The 21,328-nt window shown below is 39.6% G+C and overlaps 1 protein-coding gene across 1 annotated transcript; it reads left to right on the forward strand.

The window, feature by feature from the left end:
• The first annotated feature begins 389 nt into the window (after positions 1–389).
• Positions 390–1,690, forward strand: LOC133992531 (putative nuclease HARBI1). Its single transcript, XM_062431220.1, has 4 exons — positions 390–822; positions 932–1,044; positions 1,125–1,236; positions 1,320–1,690. The coding sequence occupies exons 1-4, from the start codon at positions 390–392 to the stop codon at positions 1,688–1,690; spliced, it is 1,029 nt and encodes a 342-aa protein (XP_062287204.1).
• Positions 1,691–21,328: the final 19,638 nt, after the last annotated feature.

The following is a 21,328-nucleotide window of genomic DNA, read 5'->3' on the forward strand; positions in this document are numbered from 1 at the left end:
TCCACACAGTTGTTACAATCTAACTTTATATGAATGTTTTACATTGCACATTACTTTATCTTCACAGTTATCCAGTAACAATGGCATAAGACTAATAATGGGTCTGTATTTATTTTTTTCTCCAGAAACCTCCAAGCCTCTCATCCTGTAGCCTGCTCATCAGACCAGGGGGGTATTCCAGAAAGCGGGTTATGTGAAAACTCAGAGTAAGTTAACTCTGAGATGAGGGAAACTCCGTATTATCCGTTCCAGAAAGAGGGGTAACTTCAACTCTGAGTCAGTCACCATGGTAACTGACTCTGTGAACATAACCTGCTCGCTGGCAGGTTTTCTATAAGAAACCCTGAGTTTCTACCTGTCTCCTCCCACTTGAAGCAAACAGCTGAAACATGGGTTGTCCATACATCCTCAATCCGATAGATATCGAGGCCGAAATAATCCGAAATGCCTTACGTCGGGAGAGGATTATCAGACCTCGATTGGATGTGCTCGCATTACCCGAAGAGTATCTGTTGGAACGGTATCGATTTTCGTCAACTTCCATCATTTACCTCAACAACATACTCCGGCCCTACATATGCAACCTGACACACCGCGGACGTGCGCTCACATCAGAGCAAATATTGTGCATCGTGCTGCGTTTCTACGCCAATGGAAGCTTCCTCTATAATATTGGCGACGCAGAACACGTTGGAAAGGCAACGGTGTGTAGAGCAGTGAGGAATGTCACCCTCGCACTTAAACGCCTGTTGTCTGCCATGGTAGTGTTCCCTGGTCACAAACCTCTAAGACACATCAAAGAGGAATTCCACAGGATTGCAGGTAACTGATGTAGAAATAATATATTAGATCATTTTCAAGTATGATAGACATTCTGCTGCAACCTCAGACCAGGGTCAGTACAATAGCCTGATTAGTTGTCATTTTGCAGGGCTGCCAAATGTGATAGGATGTATTGATGGAACACACATCCCTATCACTGCTCCTGCAGAAAATGAAGGGGACTATGTGAATAGGAAATCCTGTCATAGTATCAATGTCCAGGTATATTACCTACCATCTTAAGAATGATAAAGTCCACATCCCAATATACTGCAACTCATGTCATTCTCTGCACTGTCAAGATCATATGTGATGCAGCCAACCTCATCACTAATGTGGAAGCCAAGTGGCCTGGCTCTGTACATGATGCTAGGATGTATCGAGAGTCTAGCCTGAGCAACAAATTTGCATGTGGTAAGGAACCTAAAGCTTTGTATAAATGTCACCCTTTGTCTCCCTCTTTACAACACACTGAAATGTGTCCACTTTAATTACAGGAGAGTTTGATGGGTACCTACTGGGGGATAGAGGCTACCCATGCCAGCCCTCTCTGTTGACCCCTTACCCTGACCCCGAGCCTGGGCCCCAACAACATTTTAATGTGGCCCACTGCAGGACTAGAGCCCGGGTTGAGATGACAATAGGCATACTCAAATCCCGGTTCCAGTGCCTGCGTAAGCTCAGGGTCACCCCAGAGAGGGCATGTGACATAATTGTGGCATGTGTTGTTCTCCATATTGCCACTATTAGAGGAGAGCAACAACCTGCCGTACAGACCCACGACGCTGATGATGACCATCCCATCCACCCTGCAGATGTCCAGGATGGAAGGGCTGTGAGAGACCTAATTTGTGGGAACTATTTTTGACCATCAAATAAAGACACATAAATCACATTTGATTTGGGCTTCTTTTATTCCCTAAAAGTACAAAAGCAACAGTCAGGATTTGTAATATAGTTCCGACCATTAACATATTTCAACTGTGACAATGCACCCACCTCAACTGGCGTTCCAGTAAAAGTATTTCTAGATCAGTCTTCCTGATTTTCCGATCTAGATATACCATTTCCTTGTCAGTCTTCGCGATTGTTTTCATTAAATGAATTTTGTACAGGTCCTTTACTGGTAACTGGGAAACATATGGATGACATTTAAAATCCTACATTTCTACATGCAGAATTAACATGGCATTTACTGATAATCTCACTGTGTTAAGTTGTGCAGTGGAGGTTGAAGGACCCTCCTCCTCATGATGGCCAGCCATGTTCTGGTAAAGGACAAAAATCTGGTAAAGGAAAAAAAACTCCAAATTCCACCCAAGAATGTGAAAGGGTAGAGAACTGCCAGTAGCTGTACATAATATTAAGACATACTTCTTGAGGCCTCTCTTGATCCCTCTCTGTGGCAGCAGACAATGTTTCATCATCCTCCTCCTCCTGTAATGCAGGACAAGATTCTGTGTCAGAATACCTAAAACTACCATATGGAGGCACAATATGAGTATGGAGTACTTACAACTGCAGGGAGTTCCATTGTTGGAGTAGCTGGAGGCTCAATTAAGCAGATGACACCATCTGCAACTGTTTGGGAGTAGAATGATAAATATCTAGAGATAGATAGATAGATAGATATTTATCAATCTGTACACACACATCTGATGAAGGCACTCGTGTCCTGGGGGGTGACAGGCTCAGAGGAGCTTCCTCCAGGGATGCCTTCAGCCACTGGCCTGTCACAGTTTTGGCTCAGGGCCAGCTCCTCAGCCGCTGTCAGGGGTGGTGGTGGTGGCCCTCCACCCGTTTTGCGGGCCTCTGCCTTCTTCCTGTTGGCTGAGTAGAACTCAAATGTTAATCTCTTTTTAAAAATTAGTATTTTATCGAGTGTTCATTTACACATTGTCACATTTTAGTCTACATATTTATGTCTCCAATATGGATGAAATAGAAGTGTGTTGCAATTGTGTAACATATTAATCTACTAAGCAGGATATTGAGAAACATGTATTAACAGCATTCTGTTTAAGGTTTAAATTACTACTTGAAGTAGCCACTGAATGAATATTAATTTTGTTTAATAGCTTACATCAATCATGAATAAAATCAAAGTGAGATACAATCATGGCACAGCATAATATGCCTTACCTTTCTGAATTATGTTTTTATATTTCATTCTTAGCTGCTTCCAATTGCGTTTCTCCCCCTTTGGATTGCACCTAATTGGAAATCAGATTGTATTCAATACACAACTTTTTCTCCTGTATGCTACGATCTTAAGTGCGGTTAAATTTTAAGTCAGTGGAGTAGTGCATTAAAACTTACGCATTGACTCGGTCAGCAATTTTCTCCCATGCCGCTTCTCTCTCTTTCGCTGCTGCAGCGGTGTTACTCCTTCTGCGGAAAATGGATTCATATTCACCATACGCCTGCTAGAGAACCTCGAGTTCTACTGGGGTGAAGAAACAGGAACGCTTTTTGTCTGTTGCCATGGTGACTCGAGGTATCGGGGCTCCATTGATGATGGCTTTTTATAGTAGTCGTGCACGCGCCAAACTCAAAGTTAACATACTCAGAGTTGATTTACCTAATTCGAATCAGCTGTTCTGGAACCGGATACTCAGAGTTTCCCATCTCAGAGTAAGTCAACTCAGAGTTCAGGGTTAGACTCAGAGTTTGTTGAACCTCCTACCTGGAATACCCCCCTGGACCCTGCTCTGCTCAGCACTCCTCTGGATTCTTCTCTAGACCTCCTCTGCTCCTCACAGCAATTCATCGGCCCCAGCTCGTCTTCAGCCTTTCCCCAGTTCAATATCCCATTTCTATTCCCCTCAATAAATGTGTTTTCCGTCAGTCGTGCTTCTTGCCTCTGTGTCACATACTTAGAGTAACTACCTTCATCTAACAACTGAGTATCGAATTATGTAAGACTTTACAATTTACAAATATGTTTGTGTACATTTTTCTTATTTCTAATGATATCGTGATTGTTCTGTTTTATACTGATAATAATACATAGATGAAGTAATTTTACTCTGCAATGATTAATTGAAAAATGTTATTACAAACACCCATGTGTTAGTTTCCATATTTTTTTTTTAATTTTCACCAAACAATGAGAAAAAAAATAAGAAACCTACAAATTAAATAAGAAAAACTTATAAAATTAGGGAAATACAGTAAAATAGTCTGGGTGACAGATCTCCACACACAGCAGCTTGGTATCACTACTCTTCTGTCTCTAAGTGCTTCATGTTGGAGGGAATCTGCATCTCTGGCAGAAACACCAGGCTGGCTGACCCTGGACAGCGTGGGATGTGGCTTCATGGGGTCTCCAGTTGATGAGGACAGTAGGTTAAACATCATGTTTGGGTCCCTCATCAGACAGTGAGACATGAGACTGCTCAAGGTCCAGGTCCTGAAATGAGAAAATTGTTAACATTTCATTAGTGTTCAGTAAGATTTTATTATGATCAGATGCAATTTTCACATTATATGTAGAGCCAGTGTCAATCCAGATGTAATGCTGTTACACTGATGTAATCTGGATTGATTTCACAGAATAGGGGTATTTATGGAAGGTAATAATAATACAAGCAAGCAAAGCAACATACTTACTCAGCTATAAGTCTGTGAGCCTGCAGCGTCTGCTCACCTGGTTTCAGACTCATTGAACTGGTTGAACTCTGACCTCTGCCTCTTCCTCTCCCCCAGGAACAGAGCTGCACCATGATAGTAATAACACATAAATAACATCATATTACCTGTAAACTTGGTATAAATATGTTATTTACTACAGGAGACACATATCATGTTATTTCCCTCTAAATAACTCTCCACTGCGTGACGTTACTTCTCCCGTCTATCTGCTCATTTCTCTTTTTACATCATAACAGGATGAAACTAACTGATATTAATAATATAAATAATGTCAGAGTAGGCTGCTGTATGAAGCTTTCTTCCTAAATCTTTTAATATTCTCAATAAACTGCTAACGTGACATCTATCACTGATGAAATAATGGAGGTTAGTTACTGTGAAGTAATGTTAGCAACAATACTAACATCATTTATACATAGACTAAATTACTCCTCTGCTTTGACTTTTGATTTAATAAGTATTTGGTCTCAACACCTTGTTAAATACACTTGTTAATAAAACAAATGCTACTGTACTATCAGAGCAATAAATGCTGCTTCCCAAACTGAAGCTAACTTACCATCCCGCAGCAGACACTTCAGACTCTGCCATGTTGTTCAGCTTGTGCAGTGGTTACGTCCGTTGCCATGACAATGCACGTCCATGAACTTCGGGGGTTCATGGACACAGTTAGTTGTAACATTTATGTGAAAAGTATATATGTGTATGTGAAAGGAGAATGTATGTATGTGAGAGTGAAAATATATGTATGTGAAAGGAGAATGTATGTATGTGTGTGAGAGTGAAAATATATGTATGTGTAAGGAGAATGTATGTGTGTGAGAGTGAAAATATATGTATGTGTAAGGAGAATGTATGTATGTGTGTGAGAGTGAAAATATATGTATGTGAAAGGAGAATGTATGTGTGTGAGAGTGAAAACATATGTATGTGAAAGGAGAATGTATGTGTCTGTGTGAGGGTGAAAATATATGTATGTGTAAGGAGAATGTATGTATGTGAGAATGAAAATATATGTATATGTAAGGAGAATGTATGTGTGTGAGAGTGAAACTATATGTATGTGTAAGGAGAATGTATGTGTGTGAGAGTGAAAATATATGTATGTGAAAGGAGAATATATGTGTGTGAGAGTGAAAATATATGTATGTGTAAGGAGAATGTATGTGTGTGAGAGGAGAATGTATGTGTGTGAGAGGGCCAGAATGAATTATGGCTTGTACGGCCCCAATACTATACAAACACACATCAACATTACAATACAAATACACATCAGCATAAACATAACAAAAATACTATAGTATTTTGTGTCTGTGTCTGGTATATTAAGAAACCTGCTAGCGGATACAGTTAAATTGGGTTCATGGACTGAACTGACGATGAGGAGTTAAGGGCCCTCACTGCCTAGGGATATATGCTGTTAGGGAAACGAGTAGCACTGCTCTTAATACTACTCAACCTTATTCCTGGAGGGAGGGGGCCAAAAGTGCATTGGCTGGATGAGAGGGGTCTCTGATTATTTTCATCCCCATCCTTAGCATGCACTTATTATTAATATCACAAATGCTTGGCAAATGATATTTGATGCTGCTTTCACTACCTGAGCAGTTTGCTGAGCACCAATGCTGATGGCCATTGGCTTTGACAACTTGTTGTTGACTATTTGTGATCCCTTGGTCAAAAAGTCAAAGTTCCAGTTACATATGGCCCTTTTGACACCTGTCTTTAGGGGTTTTTCATGCAGCATTGCTACAAATGTTATTAAAGGGAGAACTGAAATCAATAAACCGGACACGTGCATAGGTAGCATTGGCCTTTAGTTGAAGCAGGATGGAGTGAATGCAAAAGGATACAGCATAGGTAAAGTTAGTAAAGTTGACCACTATTATGAAGCTGTGTAGGAAAAATGCAGATGTTTTTTGCACAGTTTTCACCCTAATTTTCTAATTGTGTTCACTATCAGCACATGATTCCTAATGTAAACCACAGTCATCATGAAATCATGCAGACATGGAAAAGCTCTCACAGTTAACAACAAATATATGCAGCCCCATGAATAAACCACACAGGGCAGATGATGTGAAGTTAGTGTGGGAGAGGATTATACATTGGGTCAGCATTTTGCAGTTGTTCTAGCAGACCTGCTGTAAGACAAAAAAAAAGAAATGATATCAGGTGAAAGGCTAAACAGAATGTTGCAGAGACATTTAGATTGAGGAGGATGCATTGTTCTTTAATGATGACTTAATAACACTGATCTCCATTGATTGCATTTGAAGGTTAACAAAAGAAGATGGTAGGTTAGTTTATATCATAGAACATACAATGTGTGTGCATCTCTTGATACATCCATAAAAATGACATACGTTATACGTTAATGACATTATGTCTGAACCACGCAATATTATTAAACATTTACCCTGTTATGTTCTGGACTAACATTGTATGAGTACAGTGCATACTAATATACAATAGAAGATGTTAAGTTAAGGAATAGGGAGCTACCAACTCAATTCTTGAGACACCTCCTTGTGCCACTTTGATAGTGACAATTATGCTTAACAGTGGAGGTGAGAATAAAACCTATGTGGGTAATGATAATTCCACTTTGTCAACTCATAAGTGTGATGCTTTCTCACAACAGGGGAGCACCATATGTCAAACATTGTTATTATCTGGATTTAACAGAAAATGCACTAAATGCATCACATTTATAAAATGTATTGTATAATGACTGCAAAGGAGAATAGTGTACATGTGTGTCTGTGTGTGTGTGTGTGTGTGTGAGAGAGAGAGAGAGAGAGAGAGAGAGAGAGAGAGAGAGAGAGAGAGAGAGAGAGTGTGAGGAGTGGTGTTATGGGGGGTATTTCTATCAAACTCAATTTCACAACTCAAAGTAAGATACCTGCCAATACTTTTATTTGTTCAGGTGTGAGTATTTCAGCTTCATTCAAGCAGATACGATAGCTTAAGGGACTTATACTTGACATGATATCATTATGTTCATAATATCCTCCTGTTCCTTCTGGTCAACAGTGTTTATTTGATAAGTGAGACTCCTAGGTAATCAGCATGAATCTCTGGCTCCTCTCATAATCTCTCTAAACGCATTCTTAATTCAAATTTATATAATCATATATATATATTTTATAACAATTGTTTGGATGCTGTTCAAACTTACAGGTTCTGTTTTTTATTGTACTAATTTACCTTTTTGAATATCTATGACCACTGGACTGTTGGGCATCTTTTAACAATGAATAAACAAAAAATGAAAAGAGACAATGAGGAAAGGGTCTTTCATGAAAGGTGATATCAACAGAGGAAGGGTTCATGAGGGTGCTTGACTGTAATGGAGATAGACTGCAGATAGCTTCAGGGGGCTGCGATTTTATTGAAGCCACTGTGACACTCCAATATCACCCCTTCTTAGATATGAATGATTGCACCTTTGAGAGAAGCTGTATGAGAGACATTTAAAATCTAGATGACAGCTTCAGCGAAATAGTTGTTTATACCCACATCTTGTCTAAGGAATCATTGGATTTATTTGAATTCTGTAATTGTTTGCTTCTAAACAAATTGCTGCAGCATGTGCCAGTGTCTTTGGTTGTGTATTGGGTGTTTTCTCTCATCGTTGTTAATTAATTAAATGGCTGGCAAAGGGCCAGTCAGGCTCATTTGCCCTGTGATCTTCCAGATGGACACCATTTAGAGCCAAATGAACTCTTACCCTCTATTCATTTATGTGTTGAAATTCAACCATTCCTCAGCTGCTGTACTAAGTCCCAGAGGTCAAAGGTTATGGACTCAATGATAGGTAAAGTTTACCAGTCATACCTCAGCGAGGCATGTTCAGAAAGGACAGACAGAAGGAAAGGAGGCTGTGGAGTGAATGTGAGAATAGACAATGTGAAAGTGCCACAAGGTAAAATGCTGTTGCCTGTCCTGTCCTTGTCAACACCTTAACAAATGCCTGTTTTTCATGCTGTCATGTTTGATGTTATTGATCATATTACTGCTCAGTAAGCTGCACACAGAGTGATAAATATGTAAATTTGTATTTAGCATGTCTGTTGACAAGTGATAGATAAAAGTGGCAGCTCTAAAAGCAGTCTACATTTCGACAGCGATGGTACTGGAGTCAATACTGGGGGTGAAAACAAATTTTGATTTTCAGATTAAACTGGAGTCTTCAAATGTATGAAAACTCACATTCTGCTGACACATATATAATCACCACACTTAAGCACACACAATGGTACATTTTGACATATCTAAATTATCTTTTCTGTCTAGAGTAACCATGAACTTTGGCACTTTGAGTTCAGAGCAAAGGCCATGAAGTGTTGCACTGAAAGGGACTTATCAAAATGTTGGGCTATATTTCTGTAAGCTACTTTGAATTTTCGCCAGTTAACCTTAACTCCTCTTCTTGAGGGTATGACTTTTTACACAAGATGGAACATTTTTTTTCCATGAATATTTCAGATCGTGAACTACATCTCAACTCTGCTCTCTGTACAGAGTAATGTAGAACAAAAATTAAACGAGTTTCAGTGAAGATTTCTTTAATAGCCTTAGGGATTATGCTAATATTTTAACAATCAATCTTATTCAATGTTGTATCTTTAGACAGTGATCTAAATCTGCTCAACAAACTGAGTTAGATGCTGGTCTGTATTAGTGCTCATATTTTGTGAAGATATTAGGTTTCGTAGTGAAATGGATTTTAAATTTTTTTCTGCCTGAATCATCCAACTTGTCTAAAGCTGCTCTTTTACCTTTAATGTCACCACTTTGTATTTCAATCTGTGATGTTATCACCACAAAAATATGTGAAATCCTTTACATTAGAGTGTAAAGACTCTCTTGCATACATTTCCAATTAGGAGTTATAGGTCAGAAAGTTGGCTTGCCATTTCAATAAAATATATTAAGGAGTCTGGGATTTTGCTATTCTAGCTTTCAAGAATTAATAATTAATTAATGTTTGTAATGTCCATTCAGTGTGACCTGGTCTTTTCCTTGCCTTTTCATGGCCAACTTGGACAGAGGCAATAGGATAGAGGATAAAACAGAAGCAATCTAGCGAGGATAGAGTGTACTACAGAGTCACACTCTTTATCTTTCACTCTTCTGTCACTGACTGTCTCTCCCCCACCTCATTGGCAAGGCAAAACATGGCCTGTGGTTCTCCATTCCCTCGACAGGGGCCCTCACTGACACCCCAGCAGTAATTTTAGACTCCCAGCTAATTCAAGGTCATCCCAGTTTTTATTATTTTATTTTGGAGAATATAAGCCAACCTGTTCTCAGGCACTGTGCCATGTCAGAGACAGCTGTGTTATATTTCTGTAATCACTTTGCCAATGTCTGTAGGAGTCTGTTGTCCATATGTCCATTTCTCTGTTCTGGTTGAATAGAATATTTCAAAAAGTACGCTTGTTTGTCAACTGAAGTAACGATGCCAAAAGTCCTGTTTGTATTTCAGATTTGTGTAAATAAAATGCTGTAATGAGCAAAAAGTGTTGCTCCTCATGGCAAATGCTGCCTCAGAGAGAGATGAGACAGACATGCATGACACATGAAAATTTCAGCCTTTGGACACTACTCCCTCCCATACTAATAAGCAAAATACTGGTCACTGTTATTAGATTGAATAATGAAGTAATAAACTTAAAATGACGTTCTCACTGCCAGCAGGAAGTCAGCAACATCAGCGCCAGTTATCAGTCACATTCTTGTACACGGTCACGTTCGACATTTACAGTAAATGTTGAAGAGATGTCAGCTGGCTCTCATTGTCGTGCTATGTCAGAGAAGTTGAAGTGAGACAGTGAAATGTGTTTGGACAGCTTTGGTGTTACTAACCAATCCAGGGGACATCATCCTTCTACAGACAGTGCGGTCAGAGAGGTCCGTTGTAAGCACTGACATCTACATAGGACCACATCAGTGGTTACGAGCGACAGGTCACTTTTTACACTAACACTTGCCACTGGGCACTCTGAAGCTGCTGGCCTTGATCCAGTAAAGTAAACCATAAAAGGCACATGAAATAAAGATCTGTAAACTTTAAAGAAAACATTATATATCCAGAAGTACCTTCCCAACTACTGTCGATTTGAAATGAAATCTTGATTTACTTATTGAGTATGCTTTTAATTATATATATATATATATATATATATATATATATATATATATATATAGTATGCTTTTAATTATATATATATATATATATATATATATATACATATATATATATACAGCATATTCTTATGATTTTTATTTTTGCTTATTCTTGCTAATATAGCTAGTAGGGCAACATTGACATTGAGTTATTCTCTTGCTATGCTGCACCATAGTTTTTATTCATGGATTTATTTATTTAAAATAAAACTGCTCTTTTTGAATGACTGATGCAGGCTTGTACAGCTCTTCCAAAACCAAGTACCGTTAAACTTCATTCACAACTTTTCAAAATCGATTCCCTCCTCCTCACTTCCACAGGATCACATCATTAGATTTGCCTGGTTAGGTGACGCCTACACGTCTGATGGGTGATGGATGTTTTATATATAGAGACCAAATGAAAATCCCCCCTTCCCCCTCCCCACTTCCACACACCTCCCCGTCATACACACACACAACTCTGATGTTCCTCCTATCATCTTCTATCACAGAGGCAAGATAACCTCAGAGCCAATGACAAACTTTGACAAATGGCTTGTCTCCAAGCACCTGCGAGAAGATGGAACTGACAGACTCCTTCACCTTTCCTCTTCCTCCAAGCCTTGGGCTGTGCCAAACAGGCATAAGTGATATACTGTAGGACATGGCTGGGTGTAAGTCATGCTCCTTCCGTTTCCTCCAGATTGTGAGGGTCTCCATCTATCATTGTCAGTCACCTCTCTCTCTCTTTGCTTCTGTCCGTCTCATGCGCTCTGTCTGTCCTATGAGCCTTGTCTCTTTACTCATTCACCCAAAGGTCACTCTTCCATCCCCAATGTTTCCTTCCTCAGCCACTGGAGCAGTCTGCAGATATCTATAACGCTGTACAGATGGCTGGTAATCTGGCCCGGGGTCATTATGAATCCTAGCCAGGGCCCTGACCGACGGCTACTCTACCCTTCTGTCAGTCCATATCCACAAACGTGGTCCAAAATGAGCCATTCATCTACATTTCCAGACATTTGGTTTTTCTTGGCAAATATAGTTCAGCTATTTTGCCTGAAGAATCCAAATGCATATGCTTTATTTAAGCAGACAAAGACTGATATGCACTTGAGTTGTGATTACACAAACTGTACGCATGTGCACCCACTCACTCAGACACACACAGCAGTGACTATCCCACTAGTACCATTTAGTTAGATAGTTGATCATAGTGTTTTAACTGGGCCATGTGCAGCATGGTACTGAAACACTGAGCATTAAAGATTTTACATGCCACCTGGCAAAACTGTTATGTGCTTTCTGTCTTTTTAATATTATACTTGATATATGGAGTAATAAGAAATTCCAGTAAGCCTAATGTAACATTCAAGGGATAGTGAATAATTCAATTCAATTTAAAGAAAAAGTCAGATGGGAATCTTAGAATTCCAGGATCATGATTTGCCATGAGTCCTCACACCTGGTCCTTTCCCCCTTTCTGTCTTTACAGTGTATCTGCTTTTCATAATCTCAGCACCATCCATACATCATTCACGCTGTTGCATCCTGTTTTCCCCCTTCCCCTCATTATCCTGCCACGTGCCGTGTCCCCTCACCAAGCTTTGTCTCTGTTTAATGTAGTCACCTGACAGCCTCCTCTAGTCTCCGCCCTCCTTCCTCTTAGTGTTCATCACCGCGTGACATTACTGACCTTCACTGGACGTTGTTTCCATTAGTTTGACAAATTTGGTGCGTCAAAACAGCTTTGTTGACATGCAGGTGTAGATTCACCACTGAATGGATTCCTCATAATGGAAAATGCCAGGGGAAGTGATGCTGTCTGTTAGGGGTCGGCAATTAGGTTCAGCCAAGGGCCACTATTTTACAGGTGCAAGACTATGTTTAGAATATATTTGTTTGTTGCCTGCTTTTGCAAACACCTAGAAAACAGTTGGTTGGCCGATGCTTTCTCCTGAAAATCACATTCATAAAGCAACTCATTAGCATTGGAAATAACATTTCTGTAGGAAACATAATGCCCCTCAATTACTGTACTTGCAAAAGCGATTCATGTTCATCTGTAACATTTTGTGCTAATGTAGGAAGTAATGTAATGTTTTCTCAGCAAAAAAAACAACAAAAACAAAAAACAAACAAGCATTGTACTATTTCAAGTTAACATTGCCTTTAAAGCAATATTTATCTACAGTAAGACTACATATTTATGTATTTTAAGTTGCTGTATCATAACCCTAAAAAACACAAATAGCCTTTAATGCAAATCAAAAAGCTGTAATAGTGAATGTTATTCACATACAATATAAGCATTTTTGTTTAGGCAGTGAAACATTTTGCAGAAATGTTCAATATAAATGTTTCATCATTATGTTGATAAGAAATGTAATCTAAGTGGGATTACGTTTCTTTGTAAATGTATTTACCTAGTTGTATACAAATGCACTTTATAGCAGTCATAGTTGGGTTGGTGTGTATGTCTGCGGTTGTGTGCAGGGAGATGCATTGGTGTGATCTCTGGAGGCAGCTGTGGCTGTGTCATTCCCAATGTGGATGAGAGAAAATCTATGACTGCCAAAATGGTATAGCCCTGTAAACAGATGACCCAGTGATAAGACACTTTAATTTGTATTTATGTGTTTGTATTTGTATTTGTGTGTGTGTGTGTGTGTGTGTGTGTGTGTGTGTGTGTGTGTGTGTGTGTGTGTGTGTGTGTGTGTGTGTGTGTGTGTGTGTGTGTGTGTGTGTGTGTGTGTGTGTGTACTTGGCTGCATTTTTTAAATGGGACTATGAGACTACATTTTATTTAACGCCTCGCAGTTTGTTGCTGTTGCAAAATCACACCTTTAATCCCACCTTGGCTCAGAGTCATTTTCTGTTCTATTAGTTTTCTTTAAATGCCCAGAAATCTAATTTAGATGCTCCTAACAACTTTAATGCATCAATATGCTGTAGTTATAAGCTGCACAGAGGGCAATGTTTAGGTAAAACACTAATTTTGTTCTATATGTTCCACATTGTGAGTCCCTGATTTTGTGCAAACAAGACTTCTGAGCCTCTCAAAAAAGGTTGTTTGTGTGTGTGTGTGTGTGTGTGTGTGTGTGTGTGTATGTGTATGTGTATGTGTATGTGTATGTGTATGTGTATGTGTATGTGTGTGTGAAACTGATTTTTACAGTTTTTTTCCATTGAGTCTTAAGGGCACTGTTTTTTAAGGTTCATATCTCCCAAGTGTCTCACAATATGTCCTCCTTTATAAGTTACTGGAGAAGCCTTTCTCATGATCAGCCTACAAACAGCAAAGGGCAAGGTTGTGACTTCTGTATCCCATTGCCTATCCTTCCTCCAAGCATGCACTTGATCTTAACGCAGGAAGACAGTTCAAACAGCTTCCTCAGATTTGAGACTGGATGTGCAAGCAAGCCTGTCCTTCCCCTTTTGTTACCAAGTATGGAACTTGATTGTTTTTGTGAAGAGTGCACTCAGACCACATCCTCTATAACATATTCCAAATCTACTCTTGGGTTTTTTGAAGGACAAGGCATATTTGCTCTTTCACAATAGATATGCTTCTCAAAACAGCAGTCAGCGGAACAACAGTGAAGTATGCCCTTTCCATGACAGAACCCTCATCCATCATGAGGACAAGCATCCCAAGTTTATTTCCACTCCAGTTCTTAGATTTACGTGAGAAGATTGCACCTTGAAGTGAGTGTGTACTCTCTTGTAAACTTTTCCAAAATATGTGTTTTTTTTTTGTTTTTTTTTTAAATTTACAGCCACTAGCTATCAGCAAGTGATCCACTGTATTTAAACTGGGCTTGACAAGATTGACCATACTGGATAAAATAGTGTCATCTTCAACTGGTTGTTCAGGTTGGGCAGTTGAAATTAACATTATTGGCTTGACCCTTCATTAAGAGATTCATTTACAAAATTAATTAAGACCATATTACTTTAAACAATGCTATTGATGACTTTCTAATCATATTATTAATCATATAAAGTGTTAGTGTGTTAATGACAACCCTGAAACCCCTACTGACCCTACATCCCACTTTAGACAGTTTACTTTGGTACACATTTCGGTGCACTTTGTGGCTTGAATCAATATAGAAAATAAATAGTATGAAATATGTTTCACGGAAACACAACTTGCCAAACAACTTGAATTGAATTAATTTTTGCTTTATTTTTCATTCAAACCAAGGACTTGAGCTTGTTTCTGAGTGTATGCAAGTCTGGGTATGTATGTCTATAGACTCCTCTGTGCTACCCATGATAGCATTAAAATGGAAAATGACACTATTTTACAGAGGTCCGATCTTCAGGCAGAATCAGGGAAATTGCGAGGCATCCATAGGTGTGCTTACACACACACACACACACCATTATCACCATCATCACACCTGATTTCTGTATGGTTTATAGCCTTGCAGCGACCGTGTTTACCTATTCGGAGTGTGTGTTGCTGATAGATGACAACAGCCAGGCTGAGAATGGTGATGAGGTTTTGTTCATGGCATAATGCAGAGCCAGGTATCAGCAAATACAAGGGACCTGTCATTATCTAAAACACCACATTTCCCCTGAGGTTCTCTGAAAGATACAGCACACTTGCAGACAGGATTTCTCTCTCTCTCTCTCTCTCTCTCTCTCTCTCTCTCTCTCTCTCTCTCTCTCTCCTCTCTCTCTCTCTCTCTCCCCCCCCCTTCTCTCTCTCTCTCTCTCTTTCTCTCTCTCTCTCTCTCCTTCTCTTTCTCTCTCTCTATCTCTCTCTCCTTCTCTCACTCAAACACTCTCACATTACACACAATAATTAATTTTGCAGGAGCAGCGATGCATTTTTTGTTAAGCTACGTTATGTTCTGAACTTAATGAACAGTGCGTTTCACATCTCTAGGGAACTTGTTTCTTATCTATGTACGTTGTTAGAGGTATGCACTCTTGTAAGGTTATTATAAACTCAAAGCTAGGGTGTGTGTGTGTATTTGTGTATTTGTGCATGCCTGTGCGTACATGTTGGCTACAGGGGATATTTTTCATTCAGGGTTCTCGGCCATTCCAATAATATGGTAAGCCAATTATTCAATAATGATTTGAGTTTTGGCTAAAATATGGACTTGGTTCTAGACATGACAGCCGAAAAATAGCTCCCACTGAGAATCTTTAAAAACAAAATCTGACATGTCTCATTAGGAGGATTGTTAAAGGTTCACAGAGCAGATATTTTCTGTGCTGGCTGTAATACGATTCTATTTAGGATGCTGTTTTTCTTTCCCCCCATATCCCCTTCCCCTCGTTCCCTCTGTGATCCATATCACTGTTCCCCAGAGAGGGAAGAAAGGTGACAAACAAACCTATTCATCATCAGCAGGTTCTCCTGGCTAAACTGTTATCCGAGCTGAACTCTCTAAACTTTTCCCAGTGGCCTATTGTTTACGGCTGCATCCTCTAAATTTACACCCACCGTTTGTTTTATGAAGTGTCCATGGAGGGTAAGAAAGGTAGATAGAGGCCTGATGTCAGCATATTTCCCTGTCCTGCATCTATACTGTGATGTATGGTTGGACAGAGCCTCTGTTTGGGCCCTCCTTCCCAATTTTTTACATGGTGTTATTGTTTTATACCACCTAGTTTTAGAAATACAGCATCATCATATTACTAAGCTCTCTGAGGAGGGCTTTTTGTAAATGATTGGTGGTTATTCATGGGAACAAAAGGGAGGGAGTGCAGTTAGATGGTTTGGAGGAGGGTGAGCCTTACACGGGGCCTTACACTATACTGCCTGACCTGTTGAGGTGAATAATAGTGTTATATGAACATTGCCTCTTTTTTCAAAGTTCTGCATTCAGTGTTATCAATGCAAGCTTTAATTTCTGGAGAGTTTATTATCAGCAATTATTCCTGTTGTTTCTTAAACACACTAAAAGTAAATGCAGATCATTTTGCAAAGTTTGTATTCTGTTCAACAATGCACAACATCAGTATTAGGAGCCATAGTTGTCACTGAAAAGTCATGCAGGAATGTTGCACAGTCTAAATTTGAGTCAATAAACACTGGTTCACTGACAACCAAGCGGACTTATCTGTTTTTAACTTACATTCAGAAAATAGAGATTAGCACCAGTGCCATTGTCTGCGAGTTCTTTTTAATCAAAGTCCGAATTGTCACTGTGACAAATTGAATTAATTCTAATTTTGTTCCCTATGAATGACAAGATTCCATTATGCTCACAGGCAGGCTGTCTGCAAATTGTATTATGACCTAATGTCTCCATGTGTATTCCCATAGAAGCCTTTGACTGAATGATTCATTGCAGGGGAGGAAACAATGCACTGTATTGTTAATATAATCTCCACTATTCCAAAAAAAGTGCTTAAATAAAGGGTTAATTACTCTGTATCTGCTATATCATACCATTTGCAATGGGCTGACATACAAGGGTTATCAAATATATTTGTGCAGTGGGTTATTAATTGAGTCATTCATACTTGAATTACTTAATCGAGTAACTACAGTACAGACCTATGTATTATGTAAGAGCAAAAAATGAAACATTTTGCTGCACACACATGAAATTAGGGAATTGAATCTAAAAAAAGGAAATCATATCATGTGGGACATAAAACGTAAATTGACTGAGTTCACCATTTTGTGTGAAGTTTCATAGATCTGTATAGTACTTGCCAAAGATTTGTATCAACTTTTTAATTCCAGGTGCTTTTCTTCTCAGTATTACCCTGCTGCCTATTAATAAATGCTGCGATGGATCAATGAATGACCTTATTAAACAGGAAATTGCCAGGCGGTGATATCTAAAGACTGTTGAGGAATTAAATAATTCTTTCTTTGTGTCTTTCTTTCTTTCTTCAAACCACTGATGCACTGCATATCACTAGAGTATCGGGCCAGATGAGCTTGACTATCCAAAATGATCCATCTTTGTAAATCTGCCAGATGGTGTTACAATAAGTGCTCACGGTACCTGTTTATGATGTCTCCCCAGATGTCTTTTAGACACAGCAGGCATGCAGTGCATTTGCAAATCTTCAAACATCTTATTTACAGCACAGTAAATAATTTCATTAGTATGCAAGCATGTAGCCAGTAATTGGCCTGGGTGGCACTGGCCCACCCACATTATCACTAGCACACCCAGTCAAGTTTGATTGACATATATACATATACATATGTTTATGTATATATGTATATGTATGTGTATATACATGTCTGTTTCCCGCCTTAGTTGATTACCTATTTGTTTCACCTGTGTCTTGCCTCCCTGTGTATATAACCCCGCCCCACCATGTCTTCCTTGCCAGATTGTGTTTTTTACTCAGTGTACTTGCTTTCTCGCGTTGTTCCTGCTTGTTCTTTGTGTAAGACCGGTTCGTTTTTACCTTGGATTTTCTGCCTGCTCCTTGCCTGTTTTGTTTGCCTAATTCTGCTAGCCATTTTTGTGTATGGCCACCTGCCTCCTCTTGGATTAAAGAACTTGCCTTACTGGACTTTGTACCTCTGCCTTGCTTCCCCTTTTTGCAACTGGGTCCACACTCACCAGCCTTCACAATGAGAGTGTTATTATGAGAATGTCATTACTGGTCACTTGTTTTTCAGTTTGTCTGTGTTGGATTTTTCTTCTAACTTTTCTAAGTCCATTTTTGGGAAAAGATGCCCCCACCCCCACTTTAGTGTTGGCCCATCTAAAATACAATTCTCTGCCTATGTCACTGTTGGAATTTATCTTTCAATTGATTAATATCATGCTTTCCATAACATAAGGAAAACATTGCCTGAAATTCTCTTTACTTTCAGAATGGTGAAATGTTTTTGCATAGGTAACATGTTGGCTTGTCATAACTCCCCCTGTTCGGTGCTGTGAGGTTGTTAAATGTAGTGATGCAGTGCCTGTCTTTGAAAAGGCTGTTCTGCATACACAGTTGCTTTGCTGGACATATACCTTGTGGCAAGCTTTCTGCTGATGTAGTGGTATTGCAGACAGATGCAGGGGTTACTCTACTCAAACAGGGTCAACGTCTCCCATGTGGTGCTTTAGTGTCCAGCTACCAACTGGGAACAGCAAGAGAAAAAAAGAGACACAATAGAGTGTGTGTGTATTTGTGTGTGTGTGCACAACAGATCAGTGAAATACATTGTAAGTAAGCCTTATTGACATTATCTGTTGCAATTAGTACTCAAAGTGCAGGGGCTTTATTGCACATAAAATAATCTCATTGAGTACACAGATATCTAATAATACAACATGTTACATGCCTTAAGAGATGGCTGAAAAATGTGTGCATGTCCCTCATGTGGGTGAGTGCCAGTTGGTGTTGTGGGACCCTGACCTTTTGCTGACAGGGTAGGAGAAAAAACATGTGTAGTCTCCAGCTGCTACGACACAGTGATGTCCAAAGGCAAGGGTTATTCAGCCTGTGGGAACCAGCAGGGGGCAGGGTGAGGGGTCCAGATGTGTGAACACCCCAGAGCGATGTGTCAACTGTGGCCTTGGATGACATGACCTACCCTTGGGGCAGGACACTAGTTTGGTACAGTATACTGCTGCACAGGGAGTGCACTGGTGGCTTTGTGTGTGTGTGTGTGTGTGTGTGTGTGTGTGTGTGTGTGTGTGTGTGTGTGTGTGTGTGTGTGTGTGTGTGTGTGTGTGTGTGTGTGTGTGTGTGTGTGAATGTGTCTGGATGAGACAGACTATCACATAAAAGTGAGATTTCCAGACAAAAGTTAGTTCATCAGCATGAGATACTGTGAGGATAGTGAGTTCTCATTTGACTATTTTGAGTCTACTGTACCTTATGAACTACAGCACACAGGATGCCATTAGAGAAGGAGATTGCTTTTTAAGTGCTATCAGTACAGAGTACACTATTTAATCTGAGGAGATTTATGGAAGGCAATCACCCAAGTAAAAATTGTAGATGCCATTTATCAGGCAAAATGGAAATTACAACCATAATTTTCACAACCGGACACAGATGAGACCTTATAACCACATAAACCCCCTACGAGGTCCCTAGGCTCATTTTTAATGTTCCTTCTCTGTGTTAGTGTGACCTGGAGGACTGACTGGCTGACTAGCTATCCACATCCCCCCCTCGGGTCTGTTCATTACCCAGACCTCCCTTCAGAGTGTCACAACGTGAGAGGGACTAGTTTATGAAGAAAGGCTGTCTGAGCTGCCCGTGATTGAATCAGGAGAGAGATGGCATGGCTGACCATTTTTCCTCTCTCTGTTTTTTTAGACAATTGACAAATGCTGAATATCCGGTATTTGTCAATCTCATAATGCCTCCCTGCTGTGCCATCAGCAAGGTTAAGAATGGAGGGTGTAAGATTACCTCAGTTGGAATCAAATGCAATATACTATAGTGAGCACAAGTGTTTTTAGAAGGACAAAATTACAAGAAAAAAGAGTGGGGGAAGATAGGTTTGGGGTGCAGTGGGGTTCATGCCTCTCTCTCACCATCCTGAAAGCCTTTGTGCCTTTGTGCCTCCTCCCTGATGAATAACCATGTCACACAAAAATGGATGTTTCAAGTAAAAGCACCCTGAAAATACAGTTTAGAACAGCACAGCAGATGAAATAGGCTGTAAAATGGACCATCCATCATATTGTCTAACAAAAAGTGACACATGGGGAAGGGGTTTAAGGCACTTTTCATTAGGCTTCTGCAGTACTGGCTATCCAGATCACAAGACTAAATAATGACCTCTGCACCAAAAGTGTTTTCCAACGAATAGGAGACAGAAGGCATACTGTACTCCATACTCTCTCCATTTTGCTCACTCTCCCCCTCTCTCTCTTGCTCTCTTACACAATCACTCTCTCTCCCTGCAGGAAATAAAATGCCATCTATTTTCTCTCTGCCTGTCTGCCTGTTCTTTATATAAATCCCTGCTCTCTGGCTAAAGACAGTGAATGATATAGATTGTTCTTGGAAATGTACAGCAGCACAGTCCTGGTAGAGAATTTCCCCAATAAGTGTCCTTTACTTGAAATCTATTGAGACTGGTTGGTTCAGAAAATAAAATTGTTTTAGGGGTCTGGCAAAGTTCCCATGAAAGGATTACATTTGATAAATCATCCTGTACACTGAATGCATCCAAGTGGACATATGCATTGGCTTGCATGTGTGCTGGTGATATGTAATTATGATGAAGTGACAGAGAATTAACCACCAATGAGTTTTTTGAACACACTGGGTGTGAATGAATTGTAGTTTTTAGTTCATTGAACAGCTTAGAAAACCTGTCTTAGTTACAGATCTTATGTGCAGGTAAGTAACCATTCATGGATCAACAGCTTTAACAGTTCCTCTTTTTAACACGTTAGATGTTAAGTGAATAATTAAAGCTAACCTTTTACCTCTCATGGATGAGTTATCCAAAGAGGCATAATTCATTTGAATGCCTGATATACTTTTCTCAGAGCCCTACCTTTGTTTCAAAGGTTCATTCATTTTGAAATACCCTTTAAAATTACATGGCTACAACTTAGCAAATATACTGTAGTTGGGGATTTTTTTTTTAGATTTTTATGTAAAGCCTTGGCTGCAAACACTGAGTAGTTTGGAGCCTGGCTAAGTTTTTCTGACTTACATACAGAAGAAGAACATGCAGATAAAACACATACCGAGGGTCTTTCTGATGCTT

This window comes from Scomber scombrus, chromosome 1 (assembly GCF_963691925.1).
Source record: "Scomber scombrus chromosome 1, fScoSco1.1, whole genome shotgun sequence".
Taxonomy (NCBI): Eukaryota; Metazoa; Chordata; class Actinopteri; order Scombriformes; family Scombridae; genus Scomber; species Scomber scombrus.